The following is an 18,743-nucleotide window of genomic DNA, read 5'->3' as shown; positions in this document are numbered from 1 at the left end:
TGCATTGCATTGCATTGCATTGCATTGCATTGCATTGCATTGCATTGCATTGCATTGCATTGCATTGCATTGCTCTGTTTTTGACCTTTGCTTACTTTTTGACTCTGCCTTTTGCCTGTTCCCTTTTGTATTGCTGCCTGGTATTTTGGATCTGTGTTTTGACTATTTTTGCCTGCTTTTTTGACCTCGTCTTTTGTCTTGCCCTATTAAGATCACTTTTGTGATCTTTTTGCACTTCTTGGTTTTGACCCACGCCTGTGTTTTGACTACGTTTTTGCCTAGTGTTAGTAAAACCATTCTTGTCAGTTTTATCCGCACGCGTCTGGATTCTGCTGAATGGTTACATCTGCACTGACTGCATTTACTTGTATTAGTAATGTAGTGAACTTCCGATGTGTAAATAATTTCTATATTAATAAAATATATTACAGATTTTAATCTAGTTATTTCCAAAAGTAAACTGAAAGACAAAACAATTTTGATGTAATATTTTATTCATGTTTTTGCTCTCAAATAATGCACATTTGAATCAAGTAATTTAAATGTATAAATTTTTCTGTGTTTAAAGCACTGTGTCTTGCTATTGCACATCTGTTACATTACATACCTGATTGTTATTTCGAAGATTTGGTTGAGTTTACTCTGTAACAGTGAAGCCTACAAGAGATACCGGCAGATGGACACAATAACAGTTATTCAAAATAACTGCTTAAAATAAAGCAAAAAAACACACTTAGAAAATGACTGTGCTATACAAAAAAACTATATATATATATATATATAGTATAGCCTGTGCACTAACCCTGGCCCCACAGTGAGCCGCAATCTCCTCAAATGGAGCTGTCTGAAATCTCTCCACGACCTGCCTCCTGCGCTCCCTCTCCTGCTCCTCCAAACTCACACTGTCTGCTGCACACACACACACACATACGCATGATGCACAAAATGAATACAGGATGTACATAGTTCTCTAACATCTTACATGTGTGGCCCATTATTCTGTGTTATTTTATGTATTATTTACTTACCAATGGCTTGTTTGAGGGTTTCAAACGTGATCTGCTCTGCTGGAGATTTCTGTAAAGACAAAATCTAACATTAGACTAGACCATAATTAGACCTTGATCACTCTTTTATCTGTTAAAACTAGGGCTATCATGTTTTAACCCAAGCAGCCCTAATTTTAACAGATAAGACATATATGTTTTACATTAAAATAATCTCAAGTACTTTGAAAGTGTAGATGGAAAGTAAAGTCTCCTGTGAAATGTAATTGAGTAACTATTCAACTTAAATAATACTTGGGTAAAGGACAAATCTACCAAAATAATACTCAAGTATAGTAACAAAGTACAATTACTTAAGCATTTTCCACCCCTGCACACACACACAGAAAATTACAGGCCTGTGGCTCATCTGAGAGACTCTCTCTCACCTGTTCTTTCTCTGGACTGAGTCTGGACTCTACCTCCAGCTGCAGAGAGATGGTGTCCCCAATACTCTTTCTCTTTGACAGTCTGTCTTCATCTGAATCACAAGGAACAGGCAACACTCTCTTAGAAAATGATACTGTATAGTTTTAGTCTGACTTATCTAGTTACTGAAATTTCTCATTTCCAGATGGTCTAAAGAAAGCTTAGACAAATATGGCAGAATAACACATTCTTTTGCATGCCAACTATACATCACTTTATGGTAGTACACCAAACAAAATGAAAATAAGACTTTAATCCTGAGACTCATCTGAAGGACAAACCTGTGAGCTGTGGGATGTATAGAGTGGCCAGTCTTTCAGAGTTATAGCCGCTTCCACCCAGCGTCTCCGCTATCTTAGCCTGCGAGAACAGCACCTCTCCTTCCACCTTCTCCAACTTCTCTGGAAGCCTAAAAGACCAGAACTAAAATCATCTCACCTCCAAGCACATACAACAATACTGTTATGGCCGGGAAAATTTACATTTCACAAGATAAATGTGTATTTAAGTTTTAGAAGTCACAGTTAACACCAGCAATAAAAAAGCATGGTATAATTTTACTCACAGTTCATGTAAACAAGTAATGAAATTCTGTTGAAAGTGCAAATTGAAAACTTTCAGTCCATATAATGTTTGTGATTGTAGGTAGAAGAGAAGATATTTTATAATGACTTGATGCAAAGTTATTGCTTTGTTTTGTAGAAAGAAAAATCATCACATCTTTACATTTTTGTCAGGTTTTGACATTTCTTATGAACATAATAGCTATTTTAAGGGATTAACAGAGGTGTTTGTATTTGGCAGGAATATTTACTCTATGAGCCCAAAATCACCTGCCAGATCTTTAAGTGACAGATGGACTATCAAGCACAGATTAATGCTGTACAGCAGAGAATGTTACTCCAAACATCAAAGAGCAGGACTTCAGAGGGACTAAGGGTATTGACCTATATAAATTTCCTTCACACTGCAGTTTGTTAGCCTTTTGGGGAAGTGAGGAGTGTATGTAGGAAATAAAAAAGGCTCAAAGTGAAAAGTGTATTGAAAGAGTTAAAGAGCAGTTTTCGACTTCTCTTTTACTTTGGAGTCTCAACAAAGACATCCTCTGGCAACAGGAAAGGAAGCTCTTTCTGTCTTGCTTCAATCACCTGTGGAGAAATAAGAAAGATGACACATTCTCTTAGTTTGTCTCAGAAAATATTATTCTGTCCCTTTAACTCATTAAATGGCCAGGAACGTTCACTCCTCATTCATCAGGTCCTTTCATCAACTGGCTGAATAACTCAGTCAGTTTACACTGCTTTCCATATACATAATGAGCCTGGGAATTTAAGGGGTTAATATTGTACACCAAAGACAATTTTCAGTTAATGTAAGCTTTTATTTACATTATAAAAAAGTCAGGTCAACTTAAAATGATTAGGTAGCTGATTTCACAGCTTTTTTGAGATCTCAAAAAGCAATAAACATGTTGCCTATAAGCAGATCACTCCATCTGCAGGTTAGGACAGTTATAAATTCCCCTATCATATGGTGCCTTTGGGATGGGGTGGGGGTGAGTGCTTCCCATTCTCAGACTTCTGACCATGGACCGCTGTGGCTTCACCAAGATCTGAACTTTTTGTATGTAGAAATGTATGGGCTTTCATAACTCTAGAGTGGTGCAACTGTCTAACTGCATATTCATCAAAAAATTAGTTTGGACCGCCCTTGAAGCCTCAGCATTCTATGTTGAGATGTCTGAGAGTAAGCAGTGCTTACCCCTAGCCTAGGGGCACAGGGGTGACTTGACTGAGATGCAGAAATAAAAAATTAAGTTGGTAGTACATATAGTAGTATATATCATTGGATATAGTAGTAGTATATATACTGTCGGAGGAAAACCTTGTATCTACATTTTTGCCGTTTTTTAGTTTTTGAAATAATTTGAAAATGCCTGTTGCCCTTTACATTGTGTGTAAATTTCATGATGAAAGAAACGGCCCAAAATGACTTGGAAAAATGCCTGGTTCCATTGACTTACATTAAAAGTAGGTTTTTTTCCTTCTCCTGTAAAGTTACCATTTTGGAGGTTTTCTTCCGACAACAGCGATACAGTTCTGTGTTTACCCTGTTCTAATTTCTAATACTGAACATCAGAATCAGATTAAATTAGGCATATTAAATTGGAGACTCCAGACTTTTCTGTGTTGTGGCTCTCCAGGACTGAAGTCTGACACCAAACACTCAGACACTACAGCACAAACGCTGCCTTATTCGAGACACATTTCTGACTATGCTCACTCAGCTCAAACTCACCTCATGGACATGTTGACAGAAGGTGGGCACGGTGGTCAGTTGACTGATGAGGTTCAAATATGCAGCTGAAAGGGCGTGAATGGCACAACGATTATAGACTGGAAGAGACTCGTCAGTCAAAGCCAGGTCCTGAGAAGAGAATGCAGCAGTTCAAATACAGTGTGAAATCACTAACTGACCTTCTGGTTTGGGGATTTAATGAAATTGAATCAGCATTTCTTTTCTGGGATTCTTTATGCATATGCGCTCATTTATACTTATCTAAATACACAATGAATAAGGAGTAAATAAATATTAATACTTCATAAGACATTCTAAGAATGGTGTAAATCTCCAATGTTTTGTCACTGGCTAATAGTCAGTTTCTGATATTCTGAAAAAGAGTTCACATAATGAACACCAGCAGAAACCCTATAAAATTGTAAAAAAAAATCAGATTTCTCTAACAAATTGTATGTGGATAATGAGACCATTAATGGATAATGTTAAGCACTCATGCAATAACCTGTCTTGGAATATTAGGAGATTTCATAAAGATACAAAAATCCAAAAGCACCTGCAGTGCTAGAGCCAGTCGAATCAGGTCCACCACCACCTCCTCATTGGCCAGCTCTACACAGATCAGCCCCAGTAGCATGTAGAGAGACTCGAAGTGCCCCTGGCTGCTGTTCTCCTCTTTAGAGGCCAGGAAGATGTGGCGGTACAGCCTCTGAGCGTGCTTCTTCATGAAGAGATTGTCCTGCCGTGAGCACTTGTCCATTTTCAGCTTCAACACGGAGATGTCAGTTAGCACCCTGTAAACGAACAGACATGAATGAATGAATAAGTAATGCATAATGTTAGGAATTATTTAAATGTATCATATTAATAGCTATAGAACAAAATTAAATAAGTTATTAGTAAAAAAATGGATTCATAAAATTGCTTTCACATCACTGTAACAAATTCATCCTTTAAAACATTACCCTAAACTTCCATTCCTTGATGCAAAAATGCAAGCATTTTTTGGAACTTTGTCAATTTCAAAAGAAAAAACACTCCTAGACTCCTGCAACATATCTCGAATAAACTTGCCGACCTAAGAGAGGAGAACTTTAGCTGGTTGTCATGGCGATCGATGAGGCTGATGAGGATGTCAAGCACGAGTAGACGGATCTCAGCATCCTCCATCAGCGTAAACGACAGCAGAGGATCCAGGAATGAGCTTGGCAGAGCTGTCAGCATGTTTGTAGTCTGGAAACCTGCTGTCACCTGGGAACAAGAAGAAAAAGAGAGACAGGGAGAGAAAGAGAGAGAGACAGAGAGAATTGATCCCCTTGCTGTGCCAATCAAAAATAACTGTTGTCATTGTGGTTAGAATATCTGCATGACACAAATTATAATCTAGTGACAGCAATCAACATACCTGCAGCAGAGATTTCAGCAGCATAATCTGGATCATCCTGCTTCCCTCAAACCTAAAATGAAAAACGACTTTGTTAAATCAAGGCCTATCCCCTATGTTATACAGAAATTTGTCCCACTAGTCACACATGCAACAGAAAAAGCAAAAAGGAGGGAAAATGAAAAAAACATTTACAAATAACAAAAGCAAAGTTGTCAACTTAAAGTATTTCAATTGATAATATAAAAGTATCTTCTAATAATGCCACATCTTTTAAACAGAATCATTTAAATGGCACATTATTTTTGAAATGATGCAAATAATGACTGTAAATTTAACCATGTACCACATATACATATACATACACACACACACACACACACACACACACATATATATATACATATATATATATATAAACACACATGGGTGCTTGAAAGTTCTGCAAAAATTTTACCTAAAAGTTCATCAGACTTTCACAGAATTACTAATAGTAGATAAAGAGAACCAAATTAAGCAAAGGAGACAAAAATATTAGATGTTTCCAGTAACTGTTGATTAGTCCTGCACATTGGCTTGATGGAATTTTAGCCCATTCCTCTGTACAAAACAGCTCCATTGTTATGTTGGTGAGTTTCTTCCCATGAACTGCTTGCTTTAGGTCCCTCCACAAAATTTCTATAGGATTAAGGTAAGGACTTTGACTTGGCCATTCCAAAACATTAACTTTATTCCTCTTTAGCCATTCTTTGGTAGAATGACTTGTGTGCTTAGGGTTGTTGTCTAGCTGTGTGACCCACATCCAGACATTTTCCTTTACAATTTGCTGGTATAATTCAGAGCTCATTGCTCCATCAATATTGGTAAGCCGTCCTGGCCCAGACGCAGCAAAAACTGATGCCCAAGTGCAGGACAAATCAACAGTTACCAGAAACGTTTAGTTGCAGTTATTGCTGCAAAAGTGGGTCACACCAGATACTGAAAGCAAATAAATGACCAGGTCTAATATTTTTGTCTCATTTGTTTAATTTGCATCTCTTTGTCTCCAATAACGTTTTAGATCAAATTTATGCAGAAATATAGAAAATTCTAAAGGGCATATATATATATATATATATATATATATAATATATATATATATATATATAATATATATATATATATACACACACACACACACACATTTTATGAAGTTAACTATTTCAAACTTTATCTGCAAATGTTAATGCATGGTTACTTTAAAAAATAGTAATTGTGGCATGTCTAAAGTTTGGACTCCAGTTGTAAAGTGTCAGACCTTACTTATCATTAGGCCTTAATTGACTCATGAGTAGGAAAAGGTCAACAACTGTCATTAGAAACTGTCAGCTAATGGCAGATATACTGTTCTATGTTCTGCTTTGCACAAATATTATCTGCATGGAAAGGCCATCAGAAGGATGATCACAAAAGTCAACATATGAAAAAAGTGCTGTAGTCTGAAGTAACAAAGGATCTCTTTGCTCACAATTACCAAAGGCATGTCTGGAGAAAAAAAGAAGCAGTATTTGATTAAAAGAACACCTTGCCAACTGTTAAACATGGGGGTGGATCTATAATGTTTTGGGAATTTGCGATAATCAGTGGTACAAGAGACATTGCATAGGTTGATGGAAGAATGAATTTCAATAAATATTAGCAAATTCTGAAAGCAAATGTGACACAGCCAGTCAAGAACCTGAGCTGAAAAGAGACTGGACTCTGCAACAGGAAGGTTATTCAAAACATACCTCAAAATCCACTCTGACCAACTTCAAAATCCGCCCTGACCTACTTTGGAATGACCTGTCAAAGTCCCTTGACTTAAATATTATTGAAAATATGTGGGTAGATTTTAAACATGCTGTGCATGCATGATAGCTCAAGAATATTGCAGAGCTAAAAGCGTTCTGCAGAAGGAGTGGCTGAAAATTCCTAAAGTTCCTGAAAGAATAGAAAGACTTCTAATTGTCTACAAAAAGTGTTTGCAAGTGGTGATCAGCCAAAGGGATTGTTACTAAATCCTGACCTAGAGTGTCCAAACTTCTGTTTTGCATAAAACATAAGGTAACTGTGCATTAACATTTGCATTACATTATTTTTATATAGTCTGCTTCAGAGGTTGTATTTCTCTTCATACCAGTAGGCTGTTTTTCTTTTCATACAAATTTGAAAATGCTAATTAAATAGTGTATTTACTATTGCAATTTCCATGTGAGAGTACATTATTTAAGACATAGTTCAAATTCAAATGCAAAATGTGCATTTGCGTTTGGATTTGTTTGTATAATGGTAGGAAAAACAACAAGGTGCTTCTGACATTTCATTTTCATTGTCTTAATGGTATGACTCTGAATAACAATACCCAATGTGCAATTGCATCTCCTCATCGTTGCGCTCCTCCTCTGACAAAATGAAAATGTATTTGCAACCGTTTGCAATTGCATCTTCACTTCAACAAGGTGTCTCGTTAGTCAAACACTGTGGGTGGGGCGTCGGGAGGATAAACCTGTCCAAAGTGATTTCCTGTTGCTTTGTGTGGAAGTTATTCTTGATTAAGCACAAGCACCAAAGTTAGCGACATTTGTGACTGTCGGGCAATGGCAAACAGGATTGCAAATACATTTTAATTCTGGAAGAGCTGGAGCCGGATGATGAGGAAATGCAATTGCAAATGGGTGATTGATATTCCGTTTTTAATATGTCATACCATAAAGACAATGAAAATAAATATCAAAAGCACGTTGCTTTTCAGTATTTACTTTTTCAGCCATTACACACAGAAATGCAAATGCACATTTTGCATTTTAAATAATGCACACTCACATGGGAAATGCAACTGTAAATACACAATCTAACTAGCATTTTCAAATTTGCATTTTGCAAATTACTGGCATCCCTGGTAAAGATGAATAAAAAGGGTTATATGAAATTCACCTGTTGGTAAATTAGCTTAATGTTACACTGAAAAATGAGACAAATCTGACCTTTAATTAAAGTAAATTTATTCTGAGAAAAAAAAATCTCTCATCAAGAAATAATTATTTTTAACAAAACTTTATGTGCCACAATTATTTGCACCCCTACATTTAGTACTTTGTACAACCTCACTTTGCCAATAAAATAGCACTTAGTCTTTTCCTATAACATCTTAAAAACTTGAAAAATACAGAGAGGATGTTTACCAGATCCTCCAGGGTCCCAGGTCCTTTCTTGTGCACTCTCCTCTTTCGCTCATCCCGCAGGTTTTCTATGGTGTTTAGATCTGGGGACTGAGATGGCCGTGGCAGAAGTTTGATTTTGTGTTCAATAAACCATTTTTGTGTTGATCTGGACATGTGTTATGAATCATTGCCCTGCTGAAAGATCCAATGACGACCTATTTTTAGTTTCTTGGCAGAGGCAGACAGATTTAGATTTAAAATGTCTTGGTATTTCATGGAGTCCATGATGCCTTGTACCCTAATGAGGATCCCAGAAGGAAAAACAGCCACACAACATCACAGACCCTCCACCAGGCTTAACAGTGGGCATCAGGTTCTTTTCAATGTAGTCATGCTTCTTTTTACACCAAACCCACCTTGAGTGTTTGTTGCCAAAAAGCTCAATTTTTGTTTCATCTGACCAAAGAACATGGTTTCAGTCAAAGTCCAGCAAACCTTTGTGGTTAGATGACAGGAAAGGCTTTTCCTGGCATTCCTTACAAATAATCGGTTGGCATGGAGGTGGCGTCTCATGGTAGTTTTGGAGACTTGGTGACCCCAAGAAGCTTTTCTTTTGTAATTCTCCAACAAGGATTCGTGGGGATTTTTTTTGTCTCTCTTTCCATCCTCCTCACAGTGCGTGAGGGCAAAATAAACTTGGGTCCTTGTCCAGGCAAGTTTGTCACAGTTCCAGTTGAACTTTTTAATTACTGCCCTAACTGTAGATATGGGCATTTTCAGACGAGTAACTGATTTTTATAGTAACTGAGTAACTGATATTTATAAATACTTTTTCATTTACATTTTGTTTCTAAGAATTTCTAGAGGTGCTAACATACGTGGCACATGTGGCTTTCTTAAAAATAATTATTTCTTGATGAGGGTTTTTTTTAATCTCAGAATAAATTTGTTTCAATTAAACGTTGGATTTTCCTCATTTCTTCAGTGTGAGATTCTAAATCATTAAATCACTAAAGATGAATCACTAAAGATGAATGTCTTTTAAACACTTTTCTACATGTAACTTTGATTACTTTTTACCAGATTTTTTTTTACTTTTTGCTTACCCTGTGTTGGCAGACCCTAGTGCAGGATACATCCCTGGCACAGGAATCTTGCCCATGATAAATAGCATGACCTCTGAGCGCTGATACGTGGGCAGAGTGTTGGCAAATGATCCTTCAGGCAAAGAGAACGAGCATAGGAACATGCACAGGGGGGCAGGTTAAAAAACAATGTGCTTATGTAGCCCACTCAAACTTTCAGCCAGACTCAAGGATCTTTTTGGAAATCTGTGTGAAAGCTATATCACAGGTGGTCACAATCACAAAACACACATCCATCCTCACCTATGGTCTTGATGACAGCTTCCTGGAGCTGCCTCTCCTCATGCACTTTGATGACCTTGCTTCCTGCACTGGAGCAGGACTCATAAGAGCCAGTGAGCTCGTAGTCTACACTGAGCCGAAGCTGCTTTAGGAGGGTGTTAAACACCTCTAGTACCGTCGGCCCTGCGGAGAACAAAAACCTCCACTAATAGCAGAAACAAACAAAATATATCCCATTCTAATAAACAGAGTCTACAAATATTGTCTATAATAATAATAATAATAATAAAAATTGTGCTAGCCATACTTTAGCAGGAAGTGAATTCCATCTCAGTAAATCAGTAATAACTGGATTAATAACTAAATAAATGAAAGAGGACTGAAGCTTTTATGTTCTGTGGCTTTGTTAGAAGGTTTATTAGTCCCTCTAGTGGCCTAACAGTGCAGAGTCAACCCAGACACACACCAATAGAGCCGCTGGCCTCTATGACTGCTGCTTCAGAGATCACCTCCACTATCCCAGCCCGCACTGTTGCTGAGTTCTTACTGTTGGCATCCAAATGACCAAGCAGCTGCTGGATGACCAGGTGTGAATGCTGAGACTATTAGGAAAAACCAGAGTAATGACTGATTGATTCACTTAAAATAATGATAGAAAACATTAGTTAGTACAACCTGATATGCATGTACAACCCGATTTCCAAAAAAGTTGGGACGCTGTGAAAAATGTAAATAAAAACAAAATGCAATGATGTGCAAATCATTTAAACCATATATTTCATTCAAAGCTTCAAAGACAACATATCAAATGTTGAAACTGAGAAATGTTACTGTTTTTTGAAAAATATATGCCCATTTTGAATTTGGGCATATAAAAAAAGTTGGGACGGGGGCAACAAAAGGCTGGTAAAGTTGTGTAATGCGTAAAAAAACACCTGGTGGTTAAATGGCAACAGGTCAATAACATGATTGGGTATAAAAACAGCATCCCAGAGAGGCTGAGCCTTTTAGAACTAAAGATGAGGAGGGGTTCACCACTCTGTGAAAGACTGTATGATCAAATAGTGCAACAAATCAAGAATAACATTTCTCAACGTAAAATAGCAAAGAACTTTTGTTTTTTATCATCTACAGTACAAAATAACATTAAAAGATTCAGAGAATCTGGAGAAATCTCTGTACGCAAGGGACAAGGCCAAAAACCAGTATTTGCTGGCAATGATCTCTGGGCCCTCAAGGGGCACTGCATTAAAAACAGACATGATTCTGTAGTGGAAATTACTGCACAGGCTCAGAAAAACTTCTGAAAAACAATGTCTATGAAAACAGTTCAGTGCTGCATCCACTAATGCTAATTAAAACTCAAAAAAGAAAGCATATATAAACAGGATCCAGGAATGCCGCCACCCTCTCTGGGCCTGAGCTCATTTAAAATGGACTGAGGGGAAGTGGAAAAGTGTCCTGTGGTCCGACAAATGAAAATTTGAATTTCTTTTCGGAAATCATGGACACTGTGTCCTCCGGGCTAAAAGACCATTCAGCTTGTTATCAGTGCACAGTTCAAAAGCCAGTATTCCTGATGGTATAGTGGTGCATTAGTGCACATGGCATGGGTGACGTGCACATCTATGAAGGCATCATTAATGCTGAATGATATATACTTGTTTTGGCAACATGTGCTGCCCTCCAGGCCACATCTTTTTCAGGGAAGGCCTTGCTTATTTCAGCAAGACAATGGCAAACCACATTCTGCATGTATTACAACAGCATGGCTCTGTATTAAAAGAGTCCAGCTGCTACACTGGCATGCCTGTAGTCCAGACCTGTCATCACTGAAAATATATGGCACATTATAAAATGAAAAATATGACAAAGGAAACTGTTGAGCAGCTGAAATCCTATGTTAAGCAAAAATGGAAAAACATTTCACTTTCATAACTACAGCAGTTGGTCTCCTCAGTTCCCAAATGCTTACGGAGTATTGTTAAAAAAAGAGGTGATGAAACACAGTGGTAAACATGCCCCCGTCCCAACTTTTTTGGAACGTGTTGTTGGCATCAAATTCAAAATGCATATATTTTTCAAAAAACAATAAAATTTCTCAGTTTCAACATTTGATTTGTTGTCTTTGTGCTATTTTTTAAATGATTTGCACATCATTGAATTTTGTTTTTATTTACATTTTGCACAGCGTCCCAACTTTTTTGGAAATAGGGATGTAAAATGTTTGTGACTAACATTTGCACACTAAATTGCATTGATTTGTGGGAAATGATGTCCAAAAGCAGTAGACATGATAACAGTGTCCTGAATCATTTATAACAGATAGGGAGAGCTGATCATGCGAGCTGATCATGCAAACTGTGACATCCTTCTCCACTCCTTGTTCCACTGTGTGTTCTGATGCTGGTTATCTGACACTCGTGCAAAAGAGTCTTAGCTGTAAATGCTACCTGAATAGAGTACATGATGATTTTGAAACAGCGCACAGCGAAGGTTTTTCCCTCCCACAGTGAATGATTATCAAGGTGCCTGGAAACATAAACAAGAGAATTAATGATTAGCCTTGACAAGCAGGAAATGGCAGCTAAAGCAGGTTACTGCACCCTTGCACAGCCATTATTGACACAAAATATTTCTCTCAAAAGCATACAGTACTTCACCTTACAACACTAACTTTGGGCCACCTCGTCCCTTTTGTTTGCACAAAAAAATTGAACGCAGTAAATTTTCATAAGTTTAACATGTATTTTTGTTTGTTTAGTTATTTTAATATAAACATCATTAATGTAAATATACTTAATGTATAGCTTATATTTTCTTTTAAATTTGAATATTTTAACCCAGAACATTACGTTTTTTTCCTTTATAAAGAATAACTAGTATTACTATTACTTACTACCAAGTAACTCGTATTAAATTATGACTCTTCCTAACATTCGTCAATAGGCTACTACTTCACATTTCAAATTTAATGAAAAAGACTTACTAATCGCAAACAGGCAAAAAATGGTCATGCACTCCATGCCACCCTCTTGTGGGAACATACTCACATAAGGACCGGTTTAACAGCATTTTTATGTTGCCATAGGCAGCACGACCAAGCAGCTCTCTGAAACACCTCTCAGTCAGCTCTACTGGACTCTCCTTTTCTTTCTCTGTCTCAGGAGAGGGTGATCTGAAAAAGCCAACACATTCACACACTTATCATCCTATTAGGCTATTCCTGGGAGTTGTATTTCAGGCCTACACTCATAATGAATCCCTTAGCTATAATTATTGCTCTGTGTCACTCTTCAGAGGCTTGTACACAGATGTCTATGAAGCTGCTCTGTGACGATGTCTTTTGTAAAATCTACTACAGAGATAAAATTAAATTAAACTGAATCTATTTCATGCATACAGAAAATTGGCTCACATACTGAGGCCATGACTGACTTTTCCCTGCCTGTATCCATTGACATCGTCAGTGTTCTAGAACAGTATTATCCTCTCCTGGTCCTTCAGGAGACTGCACTGCTCATTTTAGTGTTTGGCCTCTTCTAATGCAGTTGACTTCAGCCCTATTGATGGACTGGTTTTACCTGGGGAAAACTTAACTTATAATTTAACTGATTACTTACAAGATCTCTGATTTTACTCCAGTACAAGTCTCCAGTGTCCGTAGTTTTCACAAGTCTGACAGGTAATAATTCTAAAGCAAGGCTGTCATGACTGATTGATTAATTAAACTTAATAACTCAATTTAAAAAAAATCTTTTGAATCTGATGATGATGATATCATTGCATGATGATAATGCATATTTTAAATTCTCCTGCTGATCTCTCTTACAGAGCCTTATGCACAAACTCATATATGCATTTTTAAAAATTAATTACATCTTTTTGAAGACTTCCTCATCCCGGACTGGGAAAAACTATCCTAGAACAAGGTAAGTAGAATTCAGTGAATAAAAGCTCCTCTTAGTAATTCCACTCTTTTTAACAAATAGATGACCTTGATGTGTCATCTGAGATTTTCAATCACTCGTCATTCTTACGATTTCTTTAGTCTTTCTCAATTCAGAATAAACCTGCTGAGAACTTTTCTCAAGAGCATACTAACCGGTATTCTGGAAGCTAAGAGGATGAATTCTGTACTGTGTCCTTTCCGCCTTAAAAGCACAACAGTTGTATTTCATTTATAAGCATTCCACTAGGAGCTCATTAGCTTAATCAAAGTCATAGTGAGACAGATTTATTAGCAAGTCATTTGGTAATTAACAAGTCAAACATTTGCTCCCAGGTTTTTTTTCCAGGTAAGAGCACATTTTGTTTGCTAAATAATTTTAAAAGTATTCGAATAAAATTAATATTTTTGTACAATCACCGTACACATCTCACTACAAATGAAAACATCAAATTTGGAGGGGTTAATTGTAACAGATGGAGAGGCCAGCTATAATATTTGCTAAAAAAGTCTCATAAATCAAAGCAAAACGCAATTATTTCAGTACAGTTCTATGTTGATGAGCTTTCCAATCTAATTCTTATATATACATACATACATACATACATACATCATCTAAACCGCTTATCCTTCTGGGTCGCGGTGGGGCGCTGGAGCCTATCCCAGCTGTCATTGGGCGGAAGGCAGGATACACCCTGGACAGGTCGCCAGTCCATCGCAGGGCAGACAGACAGACATACACAGTCACACACATTCACACCTAGGGGCAATTTTAGCACGTCCGATCAGCCTGACTGCATGTCTTTGGACTGTGGGAGGAAACCGGAGTACCCGGAGGAAACCCACGCAGACACGGGGAGAACATGCAAACTCCACACAGAAATGACCCTGGTCGCCCGGCCGGGAATCGAACCCAGGCCATTCTTGCTGTGAGGCGACAGCGCTACTCACTGCACCACCGTGCCGCCCTTCTTATATATATAATATATATAATCTATATATATATATATATGTGTGTGTGTGTGTGTGTGTGTGTGTGTGTGTGTGTGTGTGTGTGAGTGTTACCTCTCTGTAATCTCTTCCTGCTGTAGATTGAACAGTAATGATGGCACAATCTTGTCCATGTGCTGTGGATCCCAGATGTTTGCCTGTAACTCATCATTCACCGTCTTCCTCACCACACCCTGCAGACCTCTGATTCCTGCCATGCGAATCCTTACACACATGCACACAGACACACGCACACACATACAAGCAGAAGGTAGATTTAAAGGCTACCTTTGCATAGGCATATTTTTCATACTCTCCCATGCTGCATTTTATTTGTCAAATACGGTCTTATAAATTGCAACTGAAACATAAATTATCATATGAAGATTACTTCTCACTGTTATGTACTAAGGTATAATTGAATTTCACTGAATTCAGCATTGGTAGATTATTCAGTGATTAATATACTCAAAATATTCAGCATTCTATAGTATGGTATGGCCTGCCTTGGGAATAATGGGAAGAAGGACTGAGCAAAGGAATAATGACTAGAGGACAATTAGCACTTTGTGAATGACATCATTATGCTTATTCCATATTAAGGCTTATTATTCAGTAACCGCAGGGACCTCAATGCAAACTGGCTGAGCTATTCTTAGGTTATAGAAGTGTATAAAAAAACTTTGGGCCTGCCAGCAGGTCTTGGCCATTTAAGGGGTTAAATTGGGCATTCATAAATTATTGTATATGTTCTGAGGTTTTGGTGAAGTGCTTCTTTAACACCCACTTGGTGCGAATATCTGGATCTTCGTAACTGGAGTGGCACATCTCACTGAAGCGGGAAACAAAGAAGTCATAGCTCCGGTGGTAAGACGGCGTGTCCTCTTCAATATTGGCAAACTTCACAAACTTTACAAATAAAGAAACAAACCAAAATCATCTACCAAGCAGAAACATTTCATGATGTTACACAGGGCTGAATTCATTAGGCACACCAGTGTTGATCAGATTTTGAACATGCTCTGGAGCAGTGGAAACACATTGGTCTAGGACCCTTTGTTCCAGTGAAGGGAATTCTTAATGCTACAGCATACCAAGACAATTTTGGACAATTTTAAGCTTCCAACTTCGTGGGAACAGTTTGGGGAAGGCCTTTTTCCATTCCAGCATAACCGTGCCCATAAAGGCATGGTTGGGTGACTTTAGTGTGGAAGAACTTGACTGGCCTGCACAGAGCCCTGACCTCAACCCTATCAAACACCTTTGGGGTGAACTAGAACAGAGATTGCGATGCAGGCCCTCTCGTCCAACATTAGTGTCTGATCTCACCACACAAATGCTCTTCTGGATTAATGGGCAAAAATTTTCACAGTATAGACACAATATATGTTGAAACTGAGAAATGTTACTGTTCTTTTAAAAATATATGCCCATTTTAAAATTAATGCTAGCAACACTTTCCAAAAATGTTGTGACGGGGCAAAAAACACTGGTAAAGTTGTGTAATGCTAAAATGCTAAAAAAAAACACCTGCTGGATACTTGACTAGTTATTGCTTTGTATGACAAACACACAAACATGGAAAACAATGTCCACAACCACTCCTGTTCCCTTGACTTGTATCAAACACTCATAAAGGCATAAGACAGTGTATTTAGAGTTCAATGCATTCCAGAGGCCTGAGGGGGGATGTATACATAGAGTGTGTGCGAAGAATGAATGATAAGGAAACATACATACTGTAATGATAGAAATTAACAATAAAAAAAGTGCTGAATCACACGTGAAGTCCTCACATGTTTTTCTTAAAGTGTGTACAGTGCCTTTCATATTCATAGGAAATGCAGTTTTAATCACTGGCCCATCTGGCCTAGATCTGGGAAAAGTAATCTCTCTTTAATCTTTAAGCCCTTATATTCCAGTCCCCATGGATAAGCAACAGTGCCAGCTTTAACAGATGTGATCACGCTATATATACACCCTCAGACCAAAGCAATGTGGACATGAACTTACTTAGGCCAGCACAGCACAGTTTACATTTTGCTGAAAAATGAGCCACCTTTTTTGTTTCTTTATTTATACAACCCCATTTCCAAAACAGCTGGGATTCTGAATGCAGAATGTAAATAACAACAGAATGCAATGTTATGCAAATCATGTAAACCATATTTTTAAAGGAAAATACTACAAATACAACATATCAAACGTTGAAACTGAGAAATGTTATTGTTTTTAAAAAAATATATGCCCATTTTGAATCTGATGCCAAAAACACACTCCAAAAAAGTTGGGACGGGGGCATGTTTACCACTGTGTTTTATCACCTCTTGTTTTAACAACACTCTGTAAGTGTTTCGGAACTTACAATTGCTGTAGTGTTGAAAGTGATTCTTGTTTGACATAGGATTTAAGCTACTCATCAGTTTGGGGTCTCCTTTGTCGTATTTTTCATTTCATAATACGCCAAAAGTGTTCAGTGGGTGGCAGGTCTGGACTACAGGCAGGCCATTTTAGCACCAGGACTCTTTTAATACAGAGCAATGTTGTTGTAATACATGCAGAATGTGGTTTGGCATTGTCTTGCTGAAATAATCAAAGTCTTCCCTGAAAAAGACATTGTCTGGATGGCAGCATATGTTACCAAAACATATATATATCCTTCAGCATTAATGATGCCTTCACAGATGTGCACGTCACCCATACCATACTGCAACAAACGACTAATTTGATAGTCGAATAATCTATCGATTACTGAAACGAATAATTGATTATTCGGATTATGAATCACTACATTGCCAAATAACTTTCATGCAGCCTTTAGCTTTTAAATTCAGCTTAAAGTTGTTTTATGCATTTGCTAATGAACAATGAAGGCAATAACGATCAATAACATTCAAGAATTCACTGTTTAAATTAACCTTCTTGCTAATACAAAAGATAAAAAAATAAAACTCCAATATATTTTTCCTATCAAAAGTTAAAACCAAGGATCTGCAAAGTAGCAGCAATAAAATCAGTTTTTCTTTAATCAAGTAAATAAGAAAATCTATCTAAATTTAAATGTTACATTTAAAACGTGCAGTCTGTGCTCTGTGCTCTGCTGTCTGTCTACTGCTGCAACTAATTCTACAGTCACAGGTCTTTACTGAAATGAGGAAAGTCATCATCCCTCCGTGCTCCTGTGAGAGTCTTCATCTCCTCCAAGAGCAGATAGGTTACTCCTCACAGCAGAGAAGATGCGCTCTGACGGAGCGGAGGGGAAAGTGGTGTATGTTTGTGGCGAACTTGTTCTATTGGAACAGTTAAATTTGAACGATTTTGTGTAAACATTTCATTTCAACGGTAACCCTTTGTCCAGCTAGCTAAACTGTTAGCGAGTGGTGCTAAACGTTCGCGGAGAACAGAAAACTGTTTGCAGTCGCTCTCCTGTGTTCGCTGAATTTGACCACACCGGTGGCCTCGACGCTAAGATGACGATGTAGTGTTTAAAAGTGTAAACGTTATCTGGAAAGTGAACAGAGTCGCTGTGAATAACAGTTACTTGCTTCTCTGTTCCAGCTCCATTAATGATACCAGACAACAGCATTTCAGCTCATAACATGAATAAGGACGGAATTTAACATTAGCTAGCTCGCTAGCACAACTATCGCCGCGTCCCAAAACACACACTTCTGTACTTCACATACTAGACTAATGAGTGCACTTCTAATGGTATATGCGCTATTTTTGCACACTACTTAGTGTGCTAGTAAGCGGTTTGGGACGGGGCGTATCTTACCGAGGTGAGGCGATGTGTTACCTGTTTAGATGCTCCATCAAGGTGGATGTGCTCCGTCCCAGCTAAGGTCGGCTTACAAATAGCACATCTGACAACCTTTTTTTCTGAGTTTAGCTCCTGCACTTGTGAGAATTTTGTTCTTGAGGCTGACATCGCGCTGTTGTTAACTCTCCAGTGAGCGGTAATGTTAAAACGTTCCTAGTGAGCGCGAGAAAGACGCGTAATGACGTCACCAACTAATCGACTACTAAATTAGTTGGCAACTAATTTGGTCGTCGATTTTAGTCGAAGTCGAAGAATAGTTGCACCCCTACTGTGCA

At 37.9% G+C, this 18,743-nt stretch overlaps 1 protein-coding gene across 1 annotated transcript in view; it reads right to left on the bottom strand.

Annotated features, from left to right (window-relative positions):
- efr3ba (EFR3 homolog Ba (S. cerevisiae)) overlaps positions 1–18,743 on the bottom strand; it is a 36,800-nt gene that overhangs the window by 4,506 nt on the left and 13,551 nt on the right. Inside the window, 18 exon segments of the mRNA XM_036563703.1 lie at positions 608–657; positions 803–909; positions 1,029–1,077; positions 1,436–1,527; positions 1,757–1,884; positions 2,556–2,623; positions 3,774–3,902; positions 4,330–4,567; positions 4,852–5,024; positions 5,179–5,230; positions 9,446–9,557; positions 9,728–9,889; positions 10,173–10,308; positions 12,160–12,238; positions 12,760–12,787; positions 12,790–12,884; positions 14,721–14,870; positions 15,433–15,554. Of these exon segments, the coding sequence (XP_036419596.1) occupies positions 608–657; positions 803–909; positions 1,029–1,077; positions 1,436–1,527; positions 1,757–1,884; positions 2,556–2,623; positions 3,774–3,902; positions 4,330–4,567; positions 4,852–5,024; positions 5,179–5,230; positions 9,446–9,557; positions 9,728–9,889; positions 10,173–10,308; positions 12,160–12,238; positions 12,760–12,787; positions 12,790–12,884; positions 14,721–14,870; positions 15,433–15,554 (1,970 nt within the window).

This window comes from Colossoma macropomum, unplaced genomic scaffold, assembly GCF_904425465.1.
Source record: "Colossoma macropomum unplaced genomic scaffold, Colossoma_macropomum, whole genome shotgun sequence".
NCBI classification, from domain to species: domain Eukaryota; kingdom Metazoa; phylum Chordata; class Actinopteri; order Characiformes; family Serrasalmidae; genus Colossoma; species Colossoma macropomum.
The sequence above is the reverse complement of the archived record's forward strand: the minus strand, read 5'-3'. Positions and strand labels throughout refer to the sequence as shown.